Source organism: Heterocephalus glaber, unplaced genomic scaffold (assembly GCF_053883595.1).
Source record: "Heterocephalus glaber isolate CG9 unplaced genomic scaffold, H.glaber_assembly_v1.0 deba00000122, whole genome shotgun sequence".
In the NCBI taxonomy this organism is placed as follows: domain Eukaryota; kingdom Metazoa; phylum Chordata; class Mammalia; order Rodentia; family Bathyergidae; genus Heterocephalus; species Heterocephalus glaber.
The window spans coordinates 82538994-82561085 of NW_028258138.1; the positions used below are offsets into that span (position 1 = coordinate 82538994).

General features: G+C 44.2%; 1 protein-coding gene across 4 annotated transcripts in view; it reads left to right on the forward strand.

Moving 5' to 3' along the window:
• Myo5a (myosin VA) overlaps positions 1–22092 on the forward strand; it is a 166059-nt gene that overhangs the window by 95807 nt on the left and 48160 nt on the right. For all 4 annotated transcript variants that reach the window (XM_021261008.2, XM_004835382.4, XM_021261038.2 and 1 more), the window contains exons 13-22: positions 838–963; positions 2456–2539; positions 6767–6928; positions 8650–8747; positions 10785–10871; positions 10957–11065; positions 13012–13223; positions 13959–14115; positions 17643–17882; positions 19091–19339. In XM_021261008.2, coding sequence (XP_021116667.1) covers positions 838–963; positions 2456–2539; positions 6767–6928; positions 8650–8747; positions 10785–10871; positions 10957–11065; positions 13012–13223; positions 13959–14115; positions 17643–17882; positions 19091–19339 — 1524 coding nt within the window. The remainder of the gene's footprint in view (positions 1–837; positions 964–2455; positions 2540–6766; positions 6929–8649; positions 8748–10784; positions 10872–10956; positions 11066–13011; positions 13224–13958; positions 14116–17642; positions 17883–19090; positions 19340–22092) is intronic.

The window sequence follows — 22092 nt, forward strand, 5'->3', positions numbered from 1 at the left end:
ACCTGATAGCTTTCATTTGATAATAATGAATATTGCACATATACTCTTGATAAAAGGTAAGAATTTATGCAACATATGTAGGAAATTTGACATTTGTCAGAACCATAAACACATACCTGTTTTACCCAAGAATAGAACTGCTGTGATTTAACCTATTAATATACTTTACAAAAGTATGCAGGATATATATGTATAAGAAGAAAATTATCATGATAACAAAAAATCAGAAACAACTTTAATGGCCATAAATAAGAGAATATTATTATTAAGAAAAATTGCAAGGATTATACAGAATGAGCACATCATGTACATGTCTTGAAAGATAGGAAGACATGGGGCCTGGGATTTAGCTCAGTGGTTCCGCCCCCTGCCTTGCAAGTGGGAAGTCCCGAGTTTGATCTCCGGTACCAAAAAAAAAGAAAGATAGGAAGACATAAGGAATTGGAGGACCCTCCATTCCATACTTGTCTGAACTTTAGAACTCTTACTATGTATAAATGTTCCCTCTACTTAACAAAACTTTAAAACATGTGATAGTTCATTTTTAACTTGTGAGGCCTTTGTTTTAAAAACAGACCAGATATTTATCTGATGACTCCTGGTATAGGCAGATCTAATCACCTAAAGATTGGGCTGGGTGGCCCATGTGCAGGGCTGTCATGCTCTTCATTAGCAGCTGGGTTTGAGCCTGTAAGAGAGGAATGTAGAAGAAATGAATTTCTAAACTGAATATGTAAGTTGTTAGGCAAAGTCGAAATACGGTCTCTGGGCAGCTGATACATTGGAAGAGTTTCACTGCTCTCCTTGTTCTTTTTTTCTTTTTTTATCTCCATATAGATGCCTAAAGGTACAGATGACACTTGGGCCCAAAAATTGTACAACACACATTTGAACAAATGTGCACTCTTTGAAAAACCCCGTCTATCAAACAAAGCTTTCATCATCCAGCATTTTGCTGACAAAGTAAGGAGGCTTTATATCTTTTTTCATTTTGAATATTGTAGTTATTGAGGAAAAAAATCAATAGTCAGGAAGTATCATTATCGGGACCGCCATCACCCCCACCCTTCCATCATCATCGTCATCACCACCACCACTCATGCTTGCATTGTTCAAGGCCCTGTAGGAGAAGCAGTCTTCAGAATTGGCTTCTTGGCTTTCTCTTTCTTTACCTTAAATTTCAGTATAATCCATATGAAATAAATATGGGTCTCTAATCGGTGTGTAACTCTGAAATCCAAGAAGTGCTGAAAACCAAGTCTTTTCATGACTCATTTAGCAGGTAAACCTGATCTCTGATTTTTTTTTTTTCCCAATACTAGAGATTGAACTCAGGACCTAGTGCTTCCAGGCAGATGCAGCCCTGGCCCTTCTGACTTGAATTAATGAGAATTATAGTCTTTATTGCAGTTAGGGTTTTTACATAGTTCAGTGTAAACATACTACTATGTTTGATTAGAGATGGCTGCCTTAGACTGCTGGAGTATTCAGGTGGTGCCCTAATCTCTAAATCCTTGAGAATTTCTGAGTTCTAAACCATAGCCGACCCTGAGGGTTTCAGAATGGTGACTGTAGATGTGTGTCACCTTCTGTAGTGACTCACTGGTCTTTACTAGTAAGCCATGACGATGTGCTGCATCATGCATTCTGTGGTCTGCTTTGTTGTGGGCTAGGCTTTGAGGTTAGCCCTCTAGGGGTCCCCTTCAGGGATCGGGAACTCCCTGAGTCTGTCTTCATCCTGGCTGGAAATCTTGGAAGGACCATAAGACCACCTGTGTGTTTGTAGTATAAGGTGCAGAGCTCCTCAAGAGGCAGATGGCTGAAGTAGCTGGGGTTTTGGAAGAAAAATAGTCCCTCCTTCAGGGGTACTACTTTACCAAGTGTCGTTTCCTCAGCTTCTTCCTCTGTCCATTATTAGCTTTCACCTGTCCCCTCATCAGCCAGTCATTTGTTCTGGCTGACCCTCTCTCCCATGGTGATCTCGTCTGCCACTGGGTGGTGGACTGGCATGGACTGAGCTGTCTTTGGCAGCATGGGGGGGAAGATCAGCTTCTCAGGAGTTAGCTTAATCATGATCAAGAGGCTCATTAGACCACAGTTAGCCAGCAGCACTACCACTGTTCCCTAGCAAATGGTATCTGGGGAGTTTACTGTAGGGTTAGCGCACCTCTTTCCAGTAATGAATGACCTGTTTTTCACAAGGCTTGTTACAGCTGGTTAGACTGCACATGCTGCGAATGAGTGGAGGGGGACATCGCAGTAAGTACGGAATCAAGTGGGAAGCAGGAGAGGATGCATCAGAAGTCCCATCTGAGTCTTGTGGGGCTGATTACTTAGAAACGACAGATAATAGCACTTTGCTGAGAGCTAGTCGTACAGGCTGAGCTAGTAAATATTTTTGTGATGGTACTGTCTATCACATGTTTTTTCAGTATGTTTCTGTGTGTGTTTTCAGGTGGAATATCAATGTGAAGGCTTTCTTGAAAAGAATAAAGACACCGTTTTTGAAGAACAAATTCAAGTTCTTAAGTCAAGCAAGGTAACCAAGGATAGGCTTATTCTAATTAGGATGCATTCCATAAAATGTTAATTACTCCACCATTACCTTTTTAACAAAATGATTTGTTTTCTAACAAAATCGGTTTTATTTACAGTTTGTAATTCATCAAATATATAATGCTGTGTGTCAGGTTCTGTTCTCGATGCCTTGCAAATATTAGCACATCTAACCCTTACAATGAGGGGTACTGTTACTCTCATTTTACATGGCAGGCAACTGAAGCACAGATGCTTCGTGGCTAGAGAGTTTCTAGACCCAGGGAAAGCCTGGGCTGCCATGCTCAGTCTGCTCTTAGCCTCCGAGCAGGGTAGCCTTTCGGCTCTGTGTGGGCATTGCCTCCACAGAGTTTCTGCAGTCTCTGAGAGGAAAGGTTCGCTGTGCCAGTGCTGCAGGGTACACTGGCTCAGCCTCCTGTACTCCAGTCCAGATGTAGCTGGTCCCTGCACCATCATTGCCAGCAGGTTAAGAGTGGCAGCAGGAGCCCTGCCTTCCGGTGGGAAAGGGGTTTCCAGAAGGCAAGGAGTTAGGTTGACTACATCACACCATTGGGTTGATCCCCACCTCTGCCTCCCACCTTCCTCTGGAAAGGATGGAAGGGGCTCGCATTCATCCTACAGGAGCAAACCAGGAGGCCAGTTAGTTTGGTAAATAGTCAAAAATTCATTAGAAAAGCAAAAATCTTCATATAAATTCTTATAGATGACTGACTGGCACTCTTTGTTTTTCTAGTTTATTCTAAGAGAACCCTTTTAATTTCAGTAGAATAGAATTTGAACATTCTGACTCCTGTTTTTGGAAGAAAAACTTTTACTTTCTTTTTTTTTTACTTTTACTTTCAGTTGTTTTGATAACATAAAGGTCAAATAAAGACCAAATCCCAGCTTTAACTGTCAAAGTAATGAGTGATGGTATCCCTAGAAAAAGTGAACATAGGGCCAGAGATTTAGCTCAGTGGTTCTGCTGCCTGCCTCATAAGCATAAGGTCCCGAGGTCAATCCCCAGTACCAAAAAGAAAAAAGAAAAAGTGAGTATCTTCTTTATGCTTACAGGTACTGGCTCTGATGCTTTCTTTGTAGCTTTCAGGATTAATGTTCTCAGTGCCTGTCTTCAAGTATTACTCAGTTGAAGATCTTAATCGCTTTGACTTATAGATAGTGATATAAACCATGACAACTTCTTGTTAATATTTGCCAGAATAATCAGGCTTCAGCAGAACAGAGGTTCTCATCCCTGAGGCCAGTCACATCTTTGTTGTGCCTTTCTGTGGCTGGTGGCTGTCTCTCATCAGCATCATCATTGCAACCGAGTATTCTATGAGGCATTCAGGGTCTCTGCCACTTGCTGTGGGGACAGTGTGGGCTTTACCAAACACAGCTGCAAGCCTCCCTTGCTCCCAGGCTTTGCAGAAACCCAACCCAGGGGCATGAACTGTATAACTTTTCTGTCTCCAGTTGGAAGCAAGTATAACACAATGTTAATTTGTTCTCTTAGAAGTACCAGTTGATTAATATTTGTGTTTCGTGTTTTGAATGCAGTTCTTGTAGTACAGTGTGAAGTCAGTCCATGTCTGTTTTAGACATGTTTTGTTTGCAGTGGGGTTTAGGTAACCAAGTGGACACATCACCTTAGAAGTCGGAGGGGAAAGGTAGCAGGCCAGAGGGAGAGTCAGAGCGGATGATAGAATCTTGGCAGCCATTAGAGCTTGATGGTCCCCTCAAGAGAACATCTGGATAGAGCAGGAGTGGAGCTGAGGCCAGAGTCTGCAGACACCCTGAGGAAGTGCTCAGAGGCTGGCAGAGGAGGGCCAGGAGAATAGCCTGTCAGGGAGCAGGCGCAAGGCCTCAAGGGGAATTATAGAGCAGTTTCAGATTCCGGGATTTAAAATGCATGTTTTGTTTTTGTCTTTGCAGTACTGGAGGTTGAACCCAGGGCCTTCTCACTGGGCTATATCCCCAGCCCTTTTTATTTTTTGAGAGGGCTCTCACTAAGTCACTGAGTTGCCCTGGCTGGGCTCAAACTTGCAGTCCTCCTGCCTCAGCCTCCTTCAGTGTTGACATCACAGGCATATGCCCTCACATCTGGCTCACTTTTTTTTTTTTTAAAGAAAAATCTACACGGAGAATTTTAAATTTATAATCTCTATGAAGAGGAAGTGCCCCCCCCCATACATGTGTACCGTGAACTCTGGAAACTAAGCTGTTTTCTCGTAGATAATGTAGTTATTGAGTTGAATTGTAATACCTACTGGTGAGTGTGATATGGCAGCCCAGCACTTATGACCTTTTCACACTGAAGAGAGGAAAACAAAGTTTAGCCAAGTGCTAACATAGAGCCTGCCGTTTATTTGAGAATGGTGTCATAGGAGGGATTCCAAGTATACAGCCTGGCTTCGGGTAGCCTGTAGCTAGTCCAGTGCTGAGTTTCCAAATCAGACCCACTAGGACTTTCCTCTCTGGAATGCGACTTCAGTGTTGTGACACAGGATAATGTTATAACATTTCTTCTTTACAACCAGCAAAGCCAAAATTTATTTTCTTTTTCTGTTTTGAATATGGAATGTAATTTATGGAATCCTGTATTGAAAGTGAAAAACAGTGTCTGTGTGGGTACAGGAGTAACAGATGGGGGCTTTGCTGGTGTGACAAAATGTTACATTTCATCATTACACAGCATAATGTCCCCAGCCATGGGAAGCACCCTGTGATTGCATGGACTCATGCTGCTGCCCATCAGGGAGAGCGTGCTACCAGGCATCACTAGCTCAGGAAACACCAAACTTGGTTCAAAGTCTGGTTTCTACCAAATGCTTATCACTTTCATACCATCATATAGTAAAAAAAAAAGTCAAACTTTAAGAGATCATCATCTTTCCTTTGAGGTGAAAATTAACTCTTAGCAATTTGAAAGGAAAGTATGTTTGGGCATATATTTGCTTGTTTGTGTGTTTGAGACAGTCTTGCTATGTATTTCAGGCTGCTTTTGATCTCACTATGTAGCCCAAGCTGGCCTTGAACTCAAAGCAGTCTTCCTGCCTCAGCCTCCTAAGTGCTAGAGTTACAGGCATGTGCCACCACCTGACATATTGTTAATTTCTTAAAGCAAAGAATATGTTCGTTTGTTCAGTGAGCAACCACTGTTATGTTACACAAATCATGAATTATTTCCTAAAGTGCATTGTGATTCGTGTACACATTAATAACCAGTGAAGTCATACTGAAATGAAATCTCAGTGAAAGACACCCTGCCCTCTTTTATGGTGCTGGGGCTGGAACCCAGAGCCTTGTATAGGGATTCTACCACTGTCTTATATCCCCTGCCCTCAGTGAAAGAACTCCTGTTAAGAAAAACATTTTTCCTGCAGAAATTCTGAGATTAGGAGATAAATAACTGGGAATTGCAAGTATAACTTCACTTACACAAAGGACTGACATATTTTTGCTTCTGCAGTGCTGGGCATTGGACCCAGAGCCTTTGCATCAAGTTACATCCCCAGGCTTTTTATGTTTAATTCTAAGATGGTGTCTTACTAAGTTGCCCCGGCTGTGCATGATTTTATTTATATAGAATTTGGCATTGTTACAAAGCTGTGTAATGTGTCATGATACTCCTGTGGATTAGTTTGAAGTCTCTTTTATTTGATCAAATTTGTCCCAACAATATTGGCTAATGCCTCCACCTACCTACCTGGCTAATACCAGGTCTCTTGACAGTCTTTTATAGCATGATAGAACCAAAAATTGATTACAGGTGTTATGTTAAAGTTCGAAATCCTTTGAAAACAAAATAAACTTACAGGATAAGATCAACTTTTTGTTTTTATTTTTACTTCTTTCTACAGTGTAGATTATTTTCTTAAAAATTATTGATTCGTGATTGTTTTTTCTCTCATAACATTGAGGACTTGTTCCTGACACCCTGTTGCTGAGAGTTTTCAGCGACATGTTTGAGTTCCTGCTTGAATTAGTCTTGGTGCAGTGTCTTGTTTTCCTCCAGTCATGGTTGTAGAGTTGCTGAATTTTCCTGCTATATTTTTGAGGCATTTGTATTCTCTTTCTCTCATGTTTTTGGCTCCTAAATCAGACACAAGAATGTATGGGGTACTTGAGGAAAGGAGTCACTGTTGAAAATCCCCACGCCTTCTCTTTGATGAAGGTTTACTTTTGAATATGAGTTTAATGTTATTTCCTTTTGCTGTCTCTGATGCAGTTTAAGATGCTACCAGAACTCTTTCAGGATGACGAGAAGGCCATCAGCCCGACCTCAGCCATGTCCTCGGGGCGCACACCCCTCAGCCGCACTCCTTCGAAGCCCACCAAGGGCAGGCCGGGCCAGATGGCAAAAGAGCACAAGAAGACGGTGGGGCACCAGGTGAGTGAGGGTGCTAGGAGTCCTGCCCATTGCTTGCTGGAGGCCTCCCTCCTGGGGTCTCCAGGTGAGGAGCGGGGTCCTTCTCTCCCCTGAACTGTTCTACACGGCCTAGTGCTTCCCCTCATGTCCTCTCCTCTCTCTCAGCCCGCTGCTTCCTTGTTTTATTCTCTAGCTGTTCTGTCTCTGTTTCTGCAGAGCACCAGTCAGTTCCTGTGAGAAACCAGTTGTGAGACCGAGGCCTGGGCTGAACTCTCCTTGAGATGCAGGGGAGGGGATAAATACACATTCGGGCACAGTTTACAAATTATGAGAACCTGATAAACTTTCCATGAATCCTGGATTACATGCTTGCTTGTTTCTTTTTTTGGGTAAATAAAGCCGTGACAGAGTTTATTTGAAAAAGTAAAAGTGAAAAGTGAGGCTCTGCAGAGCAAACTTGGGCTGAGTAAGAGAAGAAAAAGCAAGATAAAAGTACACCCTGGAGGATATAGGGCAGGCTACTGTGAAAAAAGCCACAACAGCAAGCTCTTTGTGACATCTGTGTCCTGATTCAGGGGGGAATAGATGCAACTCCCAACATGCTAGATGTCAGATACATCAAGTTCATGTTCCCCAGAGTCAGAAGAATGAACCCTAAGAACAATGGACATTCAGAGTAGGAAAACTTCTTGGGGAATAGGAATGGAGAATAGGAATGTGGAATAAGAATAGCTCCTGAGAGACAGGAAGGGTCCTGAATGGTTGCCCTTACTTGTTTCTTCTTTGTGTGAGTCTAATGAAAGTGAGGAGCACTGTCAGTTCGGGGCTCTTTGTGCGCTAGAGGCAGAGTCCCCTGGTCCTTCTCTTCCCAATTATCTTTGTCTCTTTTTTCTGTAAGGCCCCCGCTCCACCCCAACTCTTGGGCTGGTCTCCTACAAGCTCCTTCAGTGCAAGAACGCACCCTCTCCCCCTTGATGTGCCCTGCCTATGAGGGCAGGACGTTACACATGTGCTGAGCACCAGAACAGAGTGGGGTGTTGGGAGGGAGACTGTGCGCAGTGTGGGTGGGAGCAGCCTGAGCCCTGTCCCTCCTAGTAACCTCTTTCTGGCTGTCCTTGCCCATTTGCCACCCGTTCTTTGTACTCTTTTAAGGTATCTGTTGCCTTTTGCAGGTCTAACAGCAAAAATTCCCACTTTACCTGATTAAATGGCCTTAATATTCTTAAGGCAGTTGTGTTGTGAGTCACATATGACTGAGCTCACACCAGGAAGCCACAGAAACCCTAAGCATTCTGAGTCAGAGACCAGCAGGCCCAGGCCCTGCCGGACACCCACCGCAGGTTCAAGGCCAGGGGAGGAGTGGGAGAGGGGAGGGATGCAGGGCAGAGCAAGGCTGTGAATGGCAGAGCGCAGTCACAGCCTAACGAAAGCCCTGGCTTTCTCATCCAGTAGCAGCTCTGCTGTAGGTGAGTCCAGTTCACAGTCATTCCACTCGTGTCACAGGAGGAGAGTTTAAATGACTTTGCCCCATCTTTGACTTTTTCTAGCTAATTTATGTTTAATCATCAACCATAGGCATCCTACAGTGCTACAGAACATTAGAAATTATGCCTCTTATCCACCTGTACCCCTGTACCCTCTAAACATTTTCTGTCCATTTCTCCCTCATAGATTACTTCCTTTTTTTTTTTTTTTTTTTTTTAACGAAACCTCCATGTCCCTTTCTGTGCTTTCCCTCGAAGTTCCGAAACTCCCTCCACCTGCTCATGGAGACCCTCAATGCCACTACTCCTCATTACGTGCGCTGTATCAAGCCGAATGACTTCAAGCTTCCGTTCACGTAAGTCCTCCTCTACTGGGGGAAAAATGCATTGTCAAATCCATGAAAGGGGAAAATATTTGGGTAAATATTCATGCTTTGCTGAGGAAAACTACTAATTAATAGCCTTTAAAGTTCTGGTTCCTTCTTGAGAATGTGACAACAGATTAGCAGTTAGCTTCTGAGGCTTGAAAAGTGGAGACCTTAACCAAGCATCTGGTTCTGTTTTGAGACTGCCTTGATTCAAGGTCTTTTAATTTGGACATAGTTAATACCAGAGCGGGTTGGGATAGAGCTGCTTTGGCAGAGGTTTGCTGCTACTTTTCACTTGTTCAGACCATCAAGAATGACTACTTTACCAATGTCTCCTTCAGATACCACATGAGAGGAGAATGCATCTTTCTAGAGTTTATATTTCTTTTAATTTGAAAATAAATACATTACAAGCTAGGCATGTTGGCACATGCCTGTAATCCCAGCACTTGGGAGTCTGAGGCAGGATCGCCATAAGTTCAAGCCCAGCCTGGACTACATAGCAAGACCTTGTCTCAAAAAGCCAAAAAAAAAAAAAAAAATACATTGCACTGTGAAAATAACTTTCAGGAAATACAGACTAGTATAAAAATAAATGAAAAAGTGTCTGAGACAGCCAGAAAGGATATATATGAATATAGATATGTATAACTGGTATTAACTGGCTTAGAACCTTCTTGACTGACCAGCACCTCCTCCTTCCCTGCTCTCCTCGTGTGTGTGTGTGTGTGTGTGTGTGTGTGTGTGTGTTGGAAAGAATGGTTGACGGAGAGGGGGAAACAAAAGCAAGGATCTCATGATGTAACTGCTATTTTAGCTCTGCTTTTAACTGAATAGATTGTGGACACTTCCTGTGTTACTAAATAAAAATTCATATCCTCATTTTAATACCTGCAGAGTATCCTGTGGTATCGATACACTGTCATTTGTTTAAATTATTCCCTGTTGATTATTTAGGTTGTTCTAGCAGTGCTAAAGTAAATATCTTTTGCCAAACAGTTTTGTACATTTGTCAGGCTATTTTCTTAGATAATGTATTTCTAGAAGTGGAGTTTGTGCTTCAAAGACTAGGCACATGATTTGATCCTTTCACACTGTGTCCATGCGTTAAAATACCATGCTGTACCCCACAGATACAGACAGGTGTTGTGTGTGTGTGCTGGTGTAGAATTTAGAGACCATGCATGTATGCTCAGGGTTGTAATGGCTCCCACTCCACATGTCCAAGTGTCTCCCCACCCCCCAGCTGTCCTCCTCTCTAGAGATTCTGCCTTGGACTGGAGGGCAGTGACAGACAGTAGCCCTGTCCCTGTCCCCAAGAAGCCTTTTCTGGAGGAAGCAGGAAGTTACCACCCCCTGAGGCCTGGCCTTACCTCAGCAGAGCTCTGGGAAAACAGCCCAGGTCAGACTGCTTAGAGCTTAACTGTGGGAGTAGCCCAGGTGATCCTACGGCTGGAGCTAGAGCTTTCTAATTCCTCTTTCAGTGTTATTTAAGATGCCATTTGCCTAGAGTGAAATACACATGAAGTATAAGACAGTATGAAAATATTTTCATTGATGTGGATACCCTTAATGTTTAGTGTGTGCATATTAAGTAGCTTTCTGCACACGAGTCGTTTTTTAAAGTAACTGAATGGAGCATATTTAACTCGTCCCTCCTGTTGGAGAAGTCTCCAGAGGCCTGGCTATGGTAAGCTAATGACTTCAGAGAACTTGGAGTCAGGCCCGCCCCTGCCGTAAGTCTGGGCAAAGTGCAGAGACTGTCAAGGCTGTTTGTTCTAGGGTGCTTAGTGGACTTTGTTAGGAGGTGTGGAGTGTGACCCACAGGAATGTTTGCAGCTCTGCTGTTACTATTAACAGTTCCGTCCTGCTCTCATGGACTTTGCCATTTTGACCACACTTCAGCTTTTGAATTCCTTCTTCTCTAAGTTGTCCACTTGGTTCTTCACAAAAGAATGTAAATCTTCCTGAGGATCGCGGCTGCTTTCAGCTGTCCGTGGCCTGACAGCTGGTTGTCACCTGTAGGTTTGACGAGAAGAGGGCGGTGCAACAGCTGAGAGCGTGTGGGGTCCTGGAAACCATCCGGATCAGTGCAGCAGGGTTCCCCTCACGGTGAGCCTGGCATTCTTCCAGCGTAAGGCGGTGTCCTAAGAGGCAGACTCCAGTTCTTTAAGACAATGCGATTTTCTTTTTATAGATGGACTTACCAGGAATTTTTCAGCCGCTACCGTGTCTTGATGAAGCAAAAAGATGTGCTGGGTGATCGGAAGCAAACATGCAAGAATGTATTAGAGAAACTGATTCTGGTGAGAAAGATTTTCATTTCTTTTATATGAACAGATATAGTTTTGACCTGCGAAAGCCCCACAGACTTGCATTTAACTTATCACTAACCCAGATGACTTGAGGGTGGCTGAGTGGAGAGGCTCACTGTGTTCAAGTGCTGGGACCAGTGAGGGAGCAGCAGAGTCAGGCCTGCACCCAGACTTGAGACTCATACGTTACTCACTACACGTGCAAGGTGGCAGGCCGGAGAACATGGGACCAAGAAGAAATAAGTACACACAGTGTACCTGGGCAAGTAATGTGTGTGAAAGAGAAGCACCTGAGTGTTCATGTCGAATGGTGAGTGAGCAAGACAGGAGCCAGAGCAAGTCAGAGCCACATCCACCTAGAGGAGGTGGAACAACTTCATGGGGGATATGTTTTGAGTCAGGCCTTGAAGAATGGTTGAGGGTATAGAAAAGTGGAAGGAAAATATGCTAAGAAGACCAGGGTGTGAAGAAGTAGGAAAGCACAAGATTTGCTCTAAAAAATAAAACACAGTAAAGTCACTTTTTGCAGTGTAAGATGTGCTCAAGAGAGTAGAGAAGTGCTTAGGAAGGACAGGTGGGTGCTGTAGCCATGCTCTCCGGGCTAAAGAGTTCTCACTCTGCCGAGCAGCAGCATTACCCAGAGGCCTTGCCAAGCACAGCTTGCTGAGTTTCTGATACAGCAAGTCTGAGATGGGCCCAGAAACCTGCATTTTTAACAAGAGAGTCACTGATCTTGGTCTTGGAGAGTTTAAGAGTCATAAAGTTTTTTAAAAGTCACTTTTATTTGTTTGACAGCAGTCCAGATAGATTATTTCAATTTGAGGTAGTTAATCAGAATTACCAACTATTGACTAAATACAATTTCTCTCCTATGGAAATACCATTTTTTTTCTTTGAACAATCCAAAGCCTCTTTTTAGAGGTGCTTCACAAAATCTAGTGCTGAGACAGCCCTCCTCTGGGCTTCCCCAGCCCCCAGGCGGGGCTGGAGGAGGCAGGGAGTCTGGGGGCTGAGACAGCCCCACAGCTGAGGCAGGCTGGGCAGGGCGCCACTTCCTGTGCAGGGCCCTTCGTTCATGGCGCTGAACACGCTCAGATGTTTTAGACACGCATGGAAGTCCCTGGTTACCTGGTTTCACCTTCAAAATGGGAGGTATCTGCGTACAGTGAAAAGTAATTTCTTCCAGCTCAGAATTTTAGATCACAGCAGTGATTATTATGCATAATTCCACTCTTCTTTTAATATGAGAACGGTCAATAATTTGCATGCTTCTAGATGAGGCAAATCACCCAAAATAACACGTTTACCTGTGTTAACTGCTCAGCTTTGCTTAGGCTTAAGTCAGTAAACAGTATTTATGATTATATTTATGTGGAAAGAGTTTCATAGGATTTTAAACACATTTATAAATCTTCATTTGTTTTTAGATACTTTGGAAGCCGGAAGATGACTATTTAGAAACTTTTAATGTGAATACCCAGTGGTTTCTGTTTTTGTTTTTTTTTTTTAACTTTTGTTTCCTGTGCGTGTGTTCCTGCCTCCTCCTTCACACTGGTGTTTCTGTCCCTTCAGCTTGCTCATGGAGTCGGGGTCAGTCAGAGGGAGAGTCAGCATCTCCATTTCCTTGAGATGTTTAAAATACAAACAAGCCAATAGTAGCTGCTTTAACTCACAACCAAGTTTGGGGCCTCAGATAATAATTCCAGGTAGAATAATTCTGGAAAATAACTCTTAAACTATGATTTTCCTTAAAATTCCTTCTATATACTCAACTTGCATTTGATCAAAAGTCTGGCTCTATTAGTTAATTGTGATGTAGCCCAAGTTTTAGCAAATAGATTCATCCCCTTACTGATTCTGCTTTTAGATATATTTTTTTCTCTTTCAACTTTCCTTTGTATGGTCTATATCTGATATACAATTTTTTCCTAACATAGGACAAGGACAAATACCAGTTTGGTAAGACAAAGATCTTTTTCCGTGCTGGTCAAGTGGCCTATCTAGAAAAACTGAGGGCAGACAAACTGCGGGCCGCTTGCATCCGGATCCAGAAGACAATCCGAGGGTGGCTGCTAAGGAAGAAGTACCTGCGCATGCAGAGGGCAGCTGTCACCGTGCAGAGATTTGTGCGCGGCTACCAGGCCCGATGGTAGGTCTCCAGGACCAGAGGTAGGGGTGGCCACCCTACTAAGGAGACAGCGTCTCACTCCATCTTAGTTTCAAAGGGTGACAAAATCAATGCACAAGATTGCTGTCAGCTCAAATCCTCAACATTTTAAATTATACTTTTGAAAGAAGCTTGAAGAAGTCATGTGTAAATTAAAATTATCGTGAATATGAGCTACCTAATAATGAGTGCTTTCAGCCGCAATTGACTAAGAAGGCCTAGAAAAGAATTACACTTCTGTGTGATTACATGTTAGAACAGTTTTAATTTAAACTGCAAGTGTAAATGAATGAATGATGAGGAACACATCCTCAAACAAGTTCAGCAAGAAGATGGTACATTAATGATAGATCTTAGAAAGCTGGGGATAAGTAAGTATGGGGCTACTACGTAACCAGGCTTCTGTGTAAAGGGGCAAACGTCCTGGGGTCATGAGCCCTGTCACGGAAAGGACCTTCATAAGCTTTACTCACTTCATTTTTAAATCTGCAGTATGGGACATCTCACTTTTCAGGACTAGGGAAGGGTTAAGTGAAACAATAAATGCAAAGACACCTTAGGAAACTACAAATTGCTACAGTATGAGTAAATGTAAGTGTTAGCATATCAGGTATGTTATTAGAGGAATGCACCAGAGGTGCTGCTTATTATGCACAAGCCCCTGTGACCTTTCCTGTTCTTCTGATCACCGACCTGTGCTCCATCCTCTCTGACCAGCTACGCGAAGTTCCTGCGCAGGACCAAGGCAGCCACTGCCATTCAGAAGAACTGGCGCATGTACGTGGTCCGCAGGCGGTACAGGAGGAGACGAGCTGCCACACTTGTTCTCCAGGCATATTTGCGAGGCCACTTGGCCAGAAGTAGGTATCACAAGGTGAGGCATTAGTCTTGACTGTGTTCATCTCACTAGATTAATCAAGCTCCACATCTGTACGGAGAAGCACAGGAGCTGCTGTGGAGGTAAGAGCTGGAGAGAGAACCAACAATTGAAGAGTATTTTAAATATTTAGTAGTTATACATATACATGTATGTATATATTTACTTTGGTACCGGGGCTTGAACTTGGGTCCTTGTGCTTGTGAGGCAGGTACCAGAACCACTGAGCTAAATCCCCAGCCCAGTAATTATATTTTTTAACAAGACAATGGAAAAAGAATTTACTTTCTTTTCTCTCTCTTGTCAGTGTCATTTGAAAAAATAGGTGACAGACACGGTGGCATACACCTGTAATCCCAGCACTGGGGAGGCTGAGGCAGGAGGATTGTCACAAGTTCGAGGCCAGCCAGGGCTACATAGTGAGTTCAAGGCCAGCCTGAACTACGCAGCAAGACCGTACCTCAAAAAAAGAAAAATAAGTGAATGTGTAATTTAAAAAACTCCAATTTAAAACTACAGAAACTTATCTCCCACTTTTCTGGAGGCAGAAGTCCAAAGTCTTTATCCTAGGCCTGCTCTGAGGTGTCAGCAGGGCTGCACTTCTTACAGATGCTGTGAGGACCTGTTCTGGCAGTAGTGGCTGCCAGCGTGTCCTGTCCTTGTGGCCATGTCACTGCGGTGTCTGCTCTGCCTCTGCGTCTGTGTTGTTTGAGAGCAAACCCAAGGCCGTCTGCCCATCTCAGGGCCTCGCACCCAGCTGCACCTGTAAATCCCCTTTTCCAAATCAGTTTACGCCCACAGGCTCCAGGAAATAGGACCTGGTATTTTTGGGGCCCGTTATTCAGATAACTACAGAGAGGTAAAATATATGAGAGATGGATAGAAGAGTAACGCAAGGTAAGCCAACCTTGGGGGAGTTTACCCTGGTGCAGAGGAATGAAACTGTAGCGTTGGTGTGGTTGCAGTTGTATTCAGTGAGGTCCACACACGTAATCCCAGCACTCAAGAGGCTGAGGCAGGGGGGTGACAACTTCAAAGTCAGCCAGGCTATCCAGGGAGTTCCAGGCAAGACCTTGTTTTACAAGAAAAGAAATTGACCAGAGGGTGAGGCTTCCGAAGTTTTAACAGATAATCTTCATAGCTGGTTATAATCAACAGGACTCCGTAAGTAACCTGTCATCACCTGTGACGGTTGATAAAGGACCTGATCTCTTTCATCTTGGCAATGCTTTGAGCCCATCCTGTAAGTCCGTTCCTAATAAGCTGGAAGCACAATCTGGGTATTAGGCTCAGCAGGCCTGTCTGTGAGAAGGCACAGAGATAGGTGGTCGGGTGGGTTTCTAGTCACAGGTGATATATCGGTGTGATGCCGGCCTTATTCCTTCATTCATTCATTTTACTTTATATTTTGAAGTGATTTTAGACCATAAAAATGTGCATGTCTGAGACCTGAGTGAGCATACTTAATAGCTGTGGTTGAAGGAAATTTGAAGACAGCTGCTCCATGTGCTTCAGAGGTTCCTCTCTGCACAAGCACAAGGTTTCCGGGGTGTGGAGAGCTTCGTACTTGGCTTCTCAGACCCCCAAACTGCTTTCCTTGTCTCCCTCCATGCGCTGTCTCGCTCACTCCGGAACAACTGAGCTAAGCTGGGCTGTGAGGTGAGGCGTGGCCGGGCACGATGGGGTGGGGGTGAGAGGCTGCTTACACACAGGCAGCAGCCCCGTCCAGATGTGCTTGAGGCCACAGTCTGATTCCTCTGACTCCCCGGTGGAAGTGGGCTGAAGATGCAGCTGAGTCCTGTTTCCATTGGACATTAGGGAAATGAACCGGCATCTGAGGTTTCCAGGGGACAAAGGGACAAGGAGAGGGAACAGGAAAGCTGGCACCCATCACTTCACCATGTGTGGCTTTAGTTTTCTATGCTGAAGGCCTTCAGTTTGCCAGCTCTGAGCCCTGTGCAGAGGCTCCTCAGTCATGGGCAGGCCAAGGGCCTCCCTGGGAAGGTTGGGAAGCGCAGGGAGCTCAGGAGGCGGAGGCCGGGGCAGGTGGCCTGGTGAGAGGCTGAGGCTGGAGGGACAGCTCAGGCTAGCCAGGGGCTCTGCAGGGCTGCTGCACCGCGCCTGCTTCAGCACCGATGCTTTCAAACGCAACCATGCATTTAAGTGGCCCTTCTAGGATGGCAGCTCTTCTCATTGCTTTTCTCTGGTACATAACCTAAAAGCAGGAACTGTTCTTTTAATGACCTAATTAAACTGCTGTCCACTTGAAGAGATGGGTTCAGAGAGTTTTCATTTTAGAAGTTTGGAAAGACATACATGTGTCTGTAATAATCACAGACAAGCACCCAGTTGTCTAACCTTTAAATGTCATTTATCTCATATAGGAGTTCTTCATAAAATTGTGACCTGCAGGACCTGAAGGTTTCTCTAGTTTAACCTTTCTTAAAACTCGAGAATTTCTTCATCTTTGCTAGAAAATAGTTTTTGCTTAATGGTCTTTAGTGACAAGAAGTTTATCTTGTAAGGCAATACTTTTTGTACCAAAGCTTATGTAAATTTAAGAAAACATCGTGACTTTTTAGAAAATATAAAATATCAAATGTTAGTTTATTTCATATCTCCTTACTTTTAGCTTTTCTTTTAAAGCCCACCTCTCTTATCTTTGAGTCCCGTAAGTGGATTCTTGTGGCATTTGAAACAGCAGTGAAGCTGGATGTGGTGCCATACACCTCTAATTCCAGCACTCTGGGAGGCTGAGGCAGCAGGGTCACAAGTTCAAGCCCAGCGTGGGCAACTCAGTGACTTAGCAGGACCCTGTCTCATAGTGGAAAAAGCCTGGGATGTAGATCAGTGCAAAGGCCCTGGGATCCATCCCCAGTACTACAGAGCAGAGGGAGGAGAAGGGGGAGGAAATGGGGAATTATGCTAGAGTGATGTTTCTTCATATAGCAAACAAGAGTGTCGTCTTTTTGTTTCTGAGGGGATATCAGTGAATAAGTAACAAACTTTTAGTGCCGAGAGTTGGCCTGCCAAGCCTCAGCCCATGTCCTGAGGCACAGGTGAGGTGGTACCCATACTGAGGGTGGTACAGGGCTCTCTTACTGGAATAGTATAGAGCTGTTTCTAGCATGCCTGGTTCTGTCCATTTTCTACAGAAGTCATACACCAATAAGAAACCTTATGTATTTTTCTTTGTTTTTAGAATTCTTTTCCTTTGGTAACCTGGTGTCTTGTATTTATAGACAGCTACCATGTGTGTGTTCTGCTTATAATCATACATACACTGTGATTGTGACCCACATTTTATGTTCTTCAATCACCTTCTAAAGCCTACTTTTCAAATCACTTTAAAATAATGTTCTGCTTCCATATTTCTGTGGTGTGTATAATCCCACTAGTACTCTGTTAATTCAGGTTTTGTTCCTTCCCTTCGGTAACCTCTGTTTTCTCACTGACCCAGGTCGATAGAGATGAGCCTTGTTACTCCACGGTCTGACCCTGTCTGCCCTCACCCTTCTCTGCAGATGCTCCGGGAGCACAAGGCCATCATCATTCAGAAGTGGGTCCGGGGCTGGCTGGCTCGCACCCGCTACCAGCAATGCCTACATGCCATCATCTACCTTCAGTGCTGCTTCCGACGGATGATGGCCAAGCGTGAGCTGAAGAAGCTCAAAATTGAGGCTCGCTCTGTGGAACGCTATAAGAAGCTGCACATTGGCATGGAAAACAAGATTATGCAGCTGCAGCGAAAAGTCGATGAACAGGTATGTTGGCAAAAGAAGCCCAGAAGTGGAGTGTGCCTGCAGAAGCCCACTGGGATTATTTCCAATATTGCTTTCCCCCTCAGTCTTAGGTAAAAGTAAAACAGTGACAGACACAAGCACAGAAATGGTGATGCACTCAGAGGTTGGACTGCATCTGCAAGGACCAAGGCAGGAATTTATCTTTTAAAACATTTTAACCCTGACCCAAGCCACTCCGGAATTTTATGACCAAGAGTCATCTTGTACTTTGTAATTTACAGGGTTCTTTCACTGTTATTATTTGTTTGCCTGCAGTGTGATATTCTTCTTTCAGATGAGTTGTTTAGCATTGAAGTAGCAAAGGAAGCAGGAGGGTTCCCATCCTCCTGAGGAATGTGCAATCTATTTGTAGAGATAAAAATTTGGCTATTTACCAGTACTTACTAAGTGATATTTTAGCACATGTATAAGTGATATAAAGGTAATTATATAAATGGTAAATATAGCAAAGAAAATGGAGCAGAGTGAAATAGGATTTAGCAGGTTTTCTGAATGAGATGAAAGGAATGTTGACTTAGTAAACAAATTTGTAAGAAACTTGTGATTTTTGTTCATTTTATCATTCTTGTACATCATTTGGCTAGTACATGGCTTTTAGTAGCACTGCAGTATATTTTCAAAAGCAAAGACATATACCCCTTTTCCTGGGCTAGAATCAGGAAATCAAGATTTTTCTGTGTAACTTATGGTTATGAGAAAATCACATCTGTGTCGCATACCATGTTAAACACAGCTGTGTGGCACTGCTCTGTGTCTGTGTGACTAAGGAGTCAGTGGCTGCATACTGTGATGTACAGCAGGTAGGACAGTCGCCCCACTCCCATCTGCTCCCTGTGCAGAGCAGTGCACCATCACCTGGCCCTTCTGTGCAGCTCAGAGTTGGTCTAGTACAAGGTGTAGTGCAGATCTTTCAGTGTTACAAATTCGGTGAGATACTGCGACAGCACTGATAACGTGGCACAGATCTGGTTTATAGGCTTGGTTTTCTCACCAAAACACTGATTATTCATATTTCCAATTGTTGTAGGTTTTTGGGGGGGGTACTGGGGATTGAACTCAGGACTTCCCATTTGCAAGGCAGGTGGTGGAACCACTGAGCTAAATCCCTGGCCCTGATTATTCATATTGTAACTGTATTTGCTTATCATTGCTTATGTGTGTGTTTAAAGAATAAAGACTACAAATGCCTCATGGAGAAACTGACTAGTCTAGAAGGAGCATACAACTCTGAGACAGAGAAACTGCGAAGTGACTTAGAACGTCTCCAGTTAAGCGAGGAAGAAGCCAAGGTTGCCACTGGCCGGGTTCTTAGTCTGCAGGAAGAGCTTGCCAAGCTCCGGAAGGACCTGGAGCAAACTCGGTCAGAGAAAAAGGCCATCGAAGAACGGGCAGATAGATACAAACAAGAAACCGAGCAGGTAGGAACTGACGTCCATACCTGTCTACTTACAGAGTCCCACCGTGTCATCTTGACTGTCCATGTGGCTTGACATTAGCATGAATTGAGCTTGGTTTACGGTTCATAGTGGATTTCCCAAGCATTGCTCCCACATGATCAGTGAGTGGACTGTAGGTCTTACTGTAGAATCTGTTGACTGTGGTTAGAACAGAGGCAAAGGACTATTTTAAATATAAAAGTACCCAGGAATGATGTTGCATGCCTGGAATCCAGCATTCTAGGAGCTGGAGGCAGGAGGATTGCAAGTTCGAACCTAGCTTGGGTAACTTAATCAACTTAGTAAAACCCAGGATCAAACAGTTTTTAAAAAGGGCTGGAGAGACAGCTTTGCGAAGGCCCTGGGCTCAACCTCCAGTGCTCCTGCCCCACATACGCGCAGCAGTGAGAGCCAGATACCTTTTCTCTTCATCTGTTCTCTGTTGTTTTAACCAGATTCCCAAGTCGGGCAGTTCACAGACAGAGTGCAGTTAGCCCAGTTCTGGAGCCCGCATTATGGCTGTGGGGAAGCCCAAGTGGGAGGGTCGCTCTAGTGGTGGCAGCCAGGAGCTGCTGTGCAGAAGGACCCCGAAAGCTCACCGACTGATGATCACTTCCTGGCTGCAAACTTCTCTGTCGAAGCTTTATGAAGTACAGAAAACAGTTTCTCAAGTAGTAATGAGATATACTACCTGAACATTCCTAAAAGTGCTTCAGCAGAAGGCTTCCTGGAAGATAGTGATTGATTTGCGTCTGTGGAGATCGCCATCCTAAGTGAACAGAGCTGGCCATGTCAGCCATCACTGCTGGAGGGCACCTGTTGCTTCTGTGGTGTAAGCAATGAGTGCTGCAGCAGGACGCAGCACAGCTGCCGCCCTCCATATGTTTGGGACAGTGTGGAGTGCCCCTTCGGGCCTCGAGCAGGCCTGGACCCCGGGTGTGGAAACACTGTGCTGCTCAGTGGTGCTGTTTTGACATGCGTACTTGTCCCGAAGCTGCAGTGTGCTCTCTGAGGGGTGCCCTGGGGTGTTTAGGGTCTTTTGCTCTTCTGTGCCTCCACACTCCCTGGGAGCTTGCGGCAGCCTTGGCTCTGCAGAGTGCTGCAGCCTGGTGGGGCCCTTGCCCCTTCCTCTTCAGAACCAGCATCCTGCCTCTCCAGTCTGGTAGGGTAGTAGGCATGAGCAGACTGACTCCTCCTTTCCTTCATCCCTCATCTCTGCTTTCCAGAGGGATAGCTGTCGGCCACTACCTTAGCTCTCTTGGTGGAGCATTGTGATGTGGCAGGGTGTGGACACTCCACTATGGCCGCCGGCGTCACGGCTGGAAAGTGACGTGAGGTCCAGAAGTTACACTGAGCTGGTGTGTAGCAGAATCTGCTGGCGAGCTTTTACAAACCCACTTACCCAGCCTCTGGCTGAGTGCCCCAGGTGATGGCTGCACACCCTGGCAGTGCTGGCAGGTGCCCAGGCCGCGGTGGACTGACTGCTGTGATATGGTGCACTTACCTGTTCCTGCGGTGACAGCTGATGAGAGCTCTGCCTGCCACCTTTCTCTTCATTAGCAGCTCTCGTTTAGAGAGTTCTGGAACTTAGGCCGAGAGAAAGGAATTCACATTTCACTCATCAAAGCACACATTTTATTCCAAAGATGAACTAAGTAAATTATGTACTTTGCAGCGTTACCTTTGGCTTCTGTTTTTGCTTCCTGGGAACCCTAATCCAGTCAGAAATAAGAAAGTTAAGGGTAGGTGCTTTTTTGTTTTAATTGTGGTGAAATATATGTAGCATAAAATTTACCATTTTCGCCATAACTAAGGCTGTAGTTGTGTGGTACTAAGTGCATTGACATTGCATAAAGACAGTGCTTATTTATTTATTTACTTTTACATTTTTTAATTTATATATTAATTGGTACATTTTAGGTATACAATATGTTTACCTTTATCATTGGGTGCTTGTACCTGTACATCTTGTATCTTGGTTCTTATTTCTTCCCCATTACCTGTGCACCCTTCACCCCCTCCACCCTTCCCTATTTACATAGACTTTGTTTCCATTTTTTTTTTCTTTTCTCATAATTTTTCCTTTCCTTTCTTTCCTTTCCCCTTCCCCTCCGACCACCCCTACACCTTTGGACCTTGTCCTATTTCAAATTATCAATTATTCATTTTAATCATTTTCATCCTTATTTACACTTTCAGTATCTCACACTAGAGAAACCATTCGGTATTTACATGTGTGTCATTTATTTCACTTAAGAGTATGGCCTCGATATGCATCCATTTAGCTGTAAATGTCTCTAGTTTCTCGTTCTTTATGGCTGAGTAGTACTCCATTTTATAAAAAAAACCATGCCTTCTTTATCCAGTTTCCAGTTGATGGGCACTTGGGCTGTTTCCAAGCTTTAGCTGTTACAAACTGTGCCGCTATAAACATGGGTGCTCATATATCGCTGTGGTATGATTCTTGTAATTCTTTGGGGAAGATCCCCAGCAGGGAAATAGCTGGGACAAATGGGACCTCTAACCCTAGTTCTTTGAGGTATCTCCATACTGATTTCCACAGTGGTTGCACCAGTCTGCACTCCCACGAACAATGGAGAAGGGTTCCTTTCTCCCCACACCCCCACCAGTGTTTATTATTTGTTGATTTCTTGATAGCAGCCATTCTTTCTGGGGTGAGGTGGAATTGCATTGTTGTTTTCATCTGCATCTCGAATGACCAGTGATGTTGAACA